The following is an 8,065-nucleotide window of genomic DNA, read 5'->3' as shown; positions in this document are numbered from 1 at the left end:
TTTGTTCTCAGGATGCCTCCCAGAACCGGCTTTACTCAGGAAGATGCGGCCAGTCGGGATGGGAATCGGTCTTTCGCGTACCCCAGGCAATGCAGTCTCTCCCGCAGCCTCTACGACTTCTAGACTCTATACTAGTCCTTGTCTATTTCTGGGAGCTCCGCAGCACCCCGACTCAGTGATGCGAAGGGGTGTGGCCCACAGGAGCTGGAACCAATGGGGAGGAAGGTCAGGGCGAGAGCCCCGCCCCCGACGTGACGCACGACCCCCGGACTCCGGCTTCTCAGCCCCGGCCCCAGTCCCTGCAGTGGCTGTAACAAAACCCAGACCCCCACGTCCGGGCCAATGGAGGCGATTTAGACTGGAGTGGGACCGCGTCTGTCAAAAGCCCGACTCGGCAGCAGCGGCGGAGTCCAGAAGGAGAGCTGGAGCCGCCGCGCTGCCTCCCCGCCCCCGCCGGGATTTATTGAGTATTTGGACTGGACAATTAAGTGGCCCTGATGATGTTACCAAGCCCGGTCACCTCCACCCCTTTCTCAGTCAAAGACATTTTGAATCTGGAGCAGCAGCAGCAACAGCATTTCCACGGCGCGCACCTGCAGGCGGACTTGGAGCACCACTTCCACTCGGCTCCCTGCATGCTGGCCGCCGCTGAGGGGACGCAGTTTTCGGACGGAGGGGAGGAGGACGAGGAAGAAGAGGGAGAGAAACTGTCCTATTTGAACTCACTAGCTACAGCCGATGGCCACGGGGATTCGGGGCTCTGCCCCCAGAGCTTTGTCCACACGGTCCTGCGAGACTCGTGCAGCGGGCCTAAGGAACATGAAGAGGAGCCCGAGGTCGTGAGGGACCGGAGTCAAAGTGAGTAGAGGGGGAAAGGAAGCGCGCATCTGGAGCAATGGCGGGATGCCCGCAAACAGCCCACCAACCTTGCTGGCTCGGCTGCCCGCCCCTTTAGCTCCCGGCTGGTGTCACGCCAGTTCCTGGCCAGCGACAGCTCCGCAAAATTCAGATGCTGCAAGGGAGCCGGGGCGGAGGGAGAAGGCCAAGGTGACTCCGCCAACTACTCCCCCCAGAGGGAGGAGGCGATGCAGCCCATGAGGTTATTGCTGCCCTGATGCGGATAAGCAACGTGGGCTCAGCTGCCGGGTGCTGACAACTCTAGCTCTTCCCAAGACCTAGAGGAGCATGAGCCTCAACTTTTCCCACTTTCCCTCTAGCGTGAGATGCGTTTTTTGAGGCCAGGGCAGCCCTTCCCTCTTCTAGGAAAAGGTAGTCCAAGCAGGTTATGTGCCTGGTGTCCGCAGGGCGCAGGAACTTAGGTAGAACTTCAGCGGGGGTGCTTTCCTCACTTCTCCGCCTGGAACTCTGCGTCCTCGCAACCGTGGCACCCGGCAGAGAGCGAGGGGATGGTGGGAGAGCGCATGGGAACACAGTTCATTCCTCACTCGCACCCCTGAGGCAACCAGCCTTTTTTGAAAATCTGTAACGTTTTGCTTTGTGTCCCAGATTGTGTGACTTCCGACTGAGTGAAAAACGCGCTGAACTTAGATCCTGTCTGCTCAAGTAGGACGGGAGGTGAATTGGGTAGGGCAACAGAATAACTGAATAAAGCCTCCAAGAAGTGTTTGTGAGGAGACAGAGCCAAAAGAATCTCCTTCCCCAAGAGGTTTGTTGTGGCAGAAGCCAAGGCCTGTGCTCTGACAGCTCCCCTGGGCCTAAAATCGACATGAAACTAAGTCAGTCAGTCAGTCAATCAAATTTTTCTTTCTAAGGTAACGGTTGTCGTTACTCAGACATTCAGTTGTGGGTAGGTAGGCGTTTAAAAGAAAAAAAAAAACTGTTCCTGGGCAATAAGCAGTACACTCAGACAATTCTGAGCAGGAAGATTTTCGCACATCGCATGCATTTCGGCCGCCAAAAACCAACATGCCTCTCACCTTCAGCTATTTATGACGGAAAAGAAGGCAAACGAATTTGCAAATATTGGAGTTATGTAGTTACAAACTTTCATCCTGAAAATAATCATTAGCAAGCCGAGCCGCACATTTAATACAGGGTAATCTCTCGCAGATGCTGAAGTTCTAAATAAACGCGCTCTAACTACCCCTCCCCACACTACGTGCTTCCACCCGTCAAGGACGTGGTGAGGGGCCTTGGGCGATCGAAGGGTCCCACGGCGCCAGAAGTCACAAACCTTCCCCCAAACCCAAGCAGTTATTACTGCACGCTCTGCGTTGCCACCAAAAAAGGGTCACAGTGCTCCTGGACCGGAGCCGCGGAGAGGCTGGGAACAACTAAGAGACGCTGTTGTTTTGCTTCTTCCGCAGAAAGCTGCCAACTGAAGAAACCTCTGGAGGCGGCCGGAGACTGTAAGGCGGCAGAGGAGAGCGAAAGGCCGAAGCCACGCAGCCGCCGGAAGCCCCGAGTCCTCTTCTCGCAAGCCCAAGTCTTCGAGCTGGAACGCAGGTTCAAGCAGCAGCGGTACCTGTCGGCGCCCGAGCGCGAGCACCTCGCCAGCAGCCTAAAGCTCACGTCCACCCAGGTGAAGATCTGGTTCCAGAATCGCAGGTATAAGTGCAAGAGACAGCGGCAGGACAAGTCTCTGGAGCTGGGCGGGCACGCGCCCCCGCCGCCGCCGCGCCGTGTGGCGGTGCCGGTGCTGGTGCGGGACGGCAAGCCGTGCGTCACTCCTGGCGCGCCAGCCTACGGCGCGCCCTACAGCGTGGGCGCGGGCGCCTACTCCTACAACAGCTTCCCCGCCTACGGCTATGGGAACTCGGCAGCCGCCGCCGCAGCCGCCGCCGCTGCAGCCGCCGCCGCCGCGGCCTACAGCGGCAGCTACGGCTGTGCGTACCCGGCAAGCGGTGGCAGTGGCGGCGGCGGCGGGGCCTCCTCGGCGGCCGCGGCCATGCAGCCCGCCTGCAGTGCGTCTGGAGGCGGCCCCTTCGTGAACGTGAGCAACCTGGCCGGCTTCGGGGGCGGCGGCGGCGCGCAGCCGTTGCACCAGAGTGCGACGGCGGGGGCCGCGTGCGCTCAGGGTACCTTGCAGGGCATCCGGGCCTGGTAGGGACCGGGCGGGTAACGCGGCAGGCGACCCCACCGCAGCCTGGCGCCGCGGAACTGAAGAGCGAGAAAGGCTGGATCCAAGGAAGGACCAGGTCCCCTCGTTAAAAAATATAAATATATATACACACACGTCTCGCTCCTCAGGGCACCGGAGGGCAGCTTACGCGAAGTCCGGGGAAGAGGGCTCTGGGACGAAGAGGATGCGCATGAGCCTTCACGGAGACTATCTCTAAGGCAGAAACGCTGGCTGAGTGCCTGGAGGACGATGGCCCCAATCTTGGCCCCAAAGGGAGTGCGAAAGGCTGGACTGGGGCTGCCAGTCGTCTTTCCCAGAGCAAGAAGGACTTCTCTTTCTCAGCCTTCTCGCGGCCTCAGCAGAGCGCTGGCGGAGAACTCAAGGACAGAGAACAGCATGAAGGAGAGAAAAATGGGAGTCGTGGCTTGAGAAATCCCCAGGCCCTACCGACCCTCTGCTCACTTTGCGGGGCTGGAGTGCCACACCACAGTCCATTTTCCTTTCCCAACCGCCTGCCCTCCGCAACAGATACCTCGGCCTGGATCTCCAGATTGTCAGGGGGCGTAGAACTCTGCAAGAAAAATCAGCGGAGCGAGATCAAAAGTTGGGGGTTTGAACAAATTCGGGACCTAGGGGCCCACCGGAGGTGTTACCGGCTTTCCTTCTGTTTCCTATTCTGTATTCAGCACATATAATATATATATATATATATAAAACTAAATATATCCACACGCCATGTACACACCCGCTGCCATACACTACAGGAGTCAATAAACAAGGTGCAATATTTTCAAACCGTTGGCCGGCTACAGACTTTGTTTAACCCACAAAAGTAGGGAGGGATCCTTCAACAGGGCGGCGGGGAAGGAAAAGATGCTCTGGGAAAGCAGTTCCGCCCTGGACGATCGAAGGCCTGGTCTCCTCTGCCTCAGCCCCCAGGCTGCAAGTCCGGTCTCCAAGGCTTTGTTCATTAATTTCTCTTTACTGTCGTAGGGAGGACAGGTCGGAGACTCAGGGCCTTTTGAGGTGGGGCTTTGAAATCCCCCCAAGTTTCACCCAGATGCTTGGGCTAGTGTCTGGGCCTGCGTTAGATCAAGGCTTAGAATCTGCCCACCTTGAGTGCCTCCAGAGTAAAGGAAACCTTGCCCCTAGGCCTAGCCGTAGGCGGCGTGAAGGCAGCTCCATCTTCGGCCACCGCCCGGCCTTCCAGCGCGCCCGGGGGCGCTGCGCCCCGCCGCGGCCGAGTTCTCCCCCTCGGTCGCCCTCCCTTCTCCCCCGGCGGCCGAGGCTTTATGCGGCTCCTTGTCACTTGCGGAGAATGCCTGTGCGAAGCCTGTGCTGCCACACGGCCGATTGTGAGCGTGCCAAGGCGGGTGAATGGGGAGGCCTCAGCGCGCCGCGCCATTGTGGGGCCGGGCCTCGCTGAAAGGCGGCTCCGGGCCTGGAAGGTGCGGAAAGAATGGCTTTTTATTGGAGTCCCGAACAAAAGGTGTGGTAGGAAGGCGAAGTCCCCTGCGCGAACAAAAACCTCAGCGCGTCGGGATTGACGTCCCCCCCGAGCTCCCCATTGCTTCTCAGAGCGGGGGCTTTGTGCAGCAGTCTGCTCAACAGAGGGACGGAGAAATGCGCGGGGGTTTTGTTCCCCACTTTTTGTGCGCTGGAGGAGGGGGCGGCCAGGGGGATCGGGGGCTGGGCGGGCAGCAGGGAGGGGCGCGCTGATTAGGCCGGGCCGGCCCGGGTGCCGAGTTGTTCAGCGGGAGTCGGCTGCCTGAAAGCAGGGTCATTATTGCTACAAGTTTAGCAATTTCTCCCTTAGAGGAGGGGGCGGGAGCTGCTAAGTTGCTGCGGGGCCGCCGGGCTGGGGGAGCTGCAGAGTCCCGCAGGAGACGGAAGAAAAAAAGGGGAGGGGAGAGAGGGAGACAGGCCGGCAAGGCAATCCACCAAACCCACTGACCGCCCAGGAAGAGGCTTGGATGCATCCAAAAGGGCCTAGCGGGAAGCAGGACAGGCGGCGCCTGGGGGGCGAAGACCCGCCCTCCCCTTGCCTCCTTAGAAGCAGAAAGACCCCCGAGCCACGCACACCCGGCTGCGGATCCCTCAGCTCCTCGCCGCCAGTTTCCTCCTCTCTCAAACCGCCCTGCAGTTGGGACACTGTCTCCCACCACCGCGATGCCCCAAACCCCCATCCTAGCGAGCCCTCCTTCTGGAGCTATTATCTTTCCTTGAGTTGCTTAGGCTAAGGGCTTGGAGGGAATTCTTGTCTACTAAGACGTTTCTCACTGCCTGCAGCCTCGGACTCCATTCATCCATCCATCCATCCATTCACAAGTATTCACTGATACTGATACTACTAACACATGTTCACTTCACTGTTCTGGACACTGGGGAACGGTGAAAAATAAAAGTGTCCGCGGGCTTAGGACGTTGATTTGAGGGAGTGTGTGTGCCGGGGAGATAGCCAACTAACAAATAAATGTAAAAATGGGTAGTTGATTCTAAGAAAGACAACCAAGTACTGGAGGGAGGATTCTTTTGAGTAGGTGATCAGAGAAAGCCACATTGAGGAGATCAGATTCAAGCTGAAGCCTGAATGACAAAAAAGGAAGGCAGTCTAAGCAGCGCTTTGCTGTTGCCGCCTCCTTGTCTCTGCATATGTCCTCCCCTCCTTCTGGAATGCTCTAACACCCCCATCTTTCTGGTAAACTCTTGCTCCTCCTTCAAGGCCAAGTTTTTTTCCTGAACCACCCAAGTGGGGGTAATCACTCCCTAATAGTGCCACCAGAGTCTTAGGTACTTTCCAGTATCACCACATAGTGTCATGAAAAAATTTATTTGTCTCTCTCCTTGCCATGTGAGGGCCTAGTGAGGTTGTAGGGGCCAGGTTGGCATCTTTTCCCCCTAGCACATATAATACAGAAGGAGATCATGGGGCCAGGCTGCTTCAGAGTGGCCATCCCCAATGCGGATGGCCCAGTGCTGAGGAACTTCGCACTAGGTGATGGCTGCAAGGAAGATGGGCAGAGCTAGACTCTTGGACCACCTGGGTGGAGCCAGAACACCTGAAATCGACCACAGAAGACCTGCAGCCTATCCCCATCCCAGAGAAATGTTGGGCCTTGGGCACTCCATGATGCTGATGGGGGGGGTATGGGGGGATCAGGGGTGTGGGGGTGGATATGGCTTCCCCAAGGGATTGCTGCCCCTGGCCCTACAGCTTAAAACCTAGGGAAGAAGATTGAGAACTTGGTGGTAACCTTGACACGAAGACACCAAGTTTAGGATTAGGGAAGAAAACTCAAGGAGAGGGAAGGGTGGGGTGGGGGTGGAAAGCTGGAATGTATGCAATAAATCCAGGACCTGCATCTGAGACCCAAATCAACTTTTCCTACATTCACTAGGTGAGAAATATGGTCAGTGATCAAGATGCTGCCCAGCACAGAGCACTCACTTCCAAACCTGGATTTCAGCGCGTGCGCACTAGGAAACCCAAGGCTCTGGGAGCAGACTCCATATCTCCGCTGGGGGTTTCCTAAGTAAGCAACTCCTTTTTCTCCCTCCTGGTCTGTATCCTGCTGGACCGTGGCCTCTCAGTGCTCCCTAGCGCCGGATACCCACCTTCCTTGCTTGGCTTCCTCCTGGCCCGCGTTGGTCTTCCTTCACTCTGCATCCATCCCCTCCGGTTCTGGAAAAGGGGCGTGTGATTCTCATAGAGGAAACAGAGCTGGTTCTATGAATTGGCTCCTGCGCACTTTGCGTGTCTTGAGATACTTAAAGCCAGTCTGGACCAGACCCCTCCCCGATCCCTACCCTTCACCAGATCCTTCAATCTCTGGGTATAAATAGCTCACATCTCTTCACTGAAGGATTTCCGTACTGCTCAGTTGCTGAGGTTCCAGTGCCTTGGCCATCAGAGGGTGAAAACCCTTGACTAACAGCTATTTCTTCCTTGGGCTCCCTCTCTAGGGGAAAAGACACCCTCCCAGACCCAAACCACCGCCTAGTTACTGATTGTCCTGTGATGCAGGAGGAAATGTAAAATCCAGACAAACCTTCTAAGGACCCATGAGACTTTGTGCAGGTGAAGTAAACCGTCCCTCTGGGTTCTGAGCTCTAAAGCAGAGAAAAGCGATAATCCTTTCCCATCTAATGACTGGTGTCACATTGGGCTCAAGCAGTGGGTAGGCACTACTCGTGGGGCATGTGGAATAGGTTCTAGAAGGACAGCACTTTCTTTTTCTTTCTTCAGAGCCTAATCAGGAGGGGCTAAGAGGATGAACTCTGCAGTCAGACTGCCTCTATTTCAATCTCAGGGCCACCATAAACAGCATTAGAGACCTTGAGTAAGAAACTCTCTGAACCTCAGTTTTCTCCTCTATAAAATGGGTATGCTTAATAGTGCTTTCCTTGTAGGTTTTCTTTTCTTACAGTAGAACACACAAATATTAAGTATACAACTCAATGAATGTTTATATATGTAAATCCTCATGAGCCAATCACCTTGGCTTTGAAAATTAAAGAAGGTGATCCATGTAAAAGTAGCTTAGCGCAGCAGTGTCTGGTGGCTCAGTGGTAAAAAAAAAAACAAAAAAAAAAAACCGCCTGCCAGTGCAGGAGTTCGGTTTCGATTCCTGGGTCGGAAAGATCCCCTGGAGAAGGAAAGGGCAACCCACTCCACCATTCTTGCCTGAGAAACCCAGTGGACGGAGGAGCCTGGCGGGTTACAGTCTATGGAGTCGCAGAGTCGGACAAGACCTAGCGACTAAACAACAAGCAGTGTCTGGTAGGCATCAGCCAGGCTGGTGCTAGGCGCTGTGTATAACTCAGAAGCCCAGGACTGTTTTCTGCCCTTGGGTCACTCTCAGGTGCGCGAGGAGAGCGGGGTGGGCCGGAGCCATTGCTGATAAACCAGGGGCAGGGGCAAACTTTTCAGAGGTTTGGACTGGAGGATTCGACTGAAGAGGGAAGTGAAAGGAGGTTCCTGGG

The 8,065-nt window shown here is 56.1% G+C and overlaps 1 protein-coding gene across 1 annotated transcript; it reads left to right on the top strand.

Annotated features, from left to right (window-relative positions):
* Nucleotides 1-497: 497 nt before the first annotated feature.
* NKX2-3 (NK2 homeobox 3) lies at nucleotides 498-3,067 on the top strand. Its single transcript, XM_081552437.1, has 2 exons — nucleotides 498-858; nucleotides 2,328-3,067. The coding sequence occupies exons 1-2, from the start codon at nucleotides 498-500 to the stop codon at nucleotides 3,065-3,067; spliced, it is 1,101 nt and encodes a 366-aa protein (XP_081408563.1).
* The last annotated feature ends 4,998 nt before the right edge of the window (nucleotides 3,068-8,065 follow it).

This window comes from Giraffa tippelskirchi, chromosome 2 (genome assembly GCF_054371585.1).
Source record: "Giraffa tippelskirchi isolate mGirTip1 chromosome 2, T2T-mGirTip1v1.2.pri, whole genome shotgun sequence".
NCBI classification, from domain to species: Eukaryota; Metazoa; Chordata; class Mammalia; order Artiodactyla; family Giraffidae; genus Giraffa; species Giraffa tippelskirchi.
Note: the sequence above shows the minus strand (reverse complement) of the source record. Positions and strands in the feature narration are given on the sequence as shown.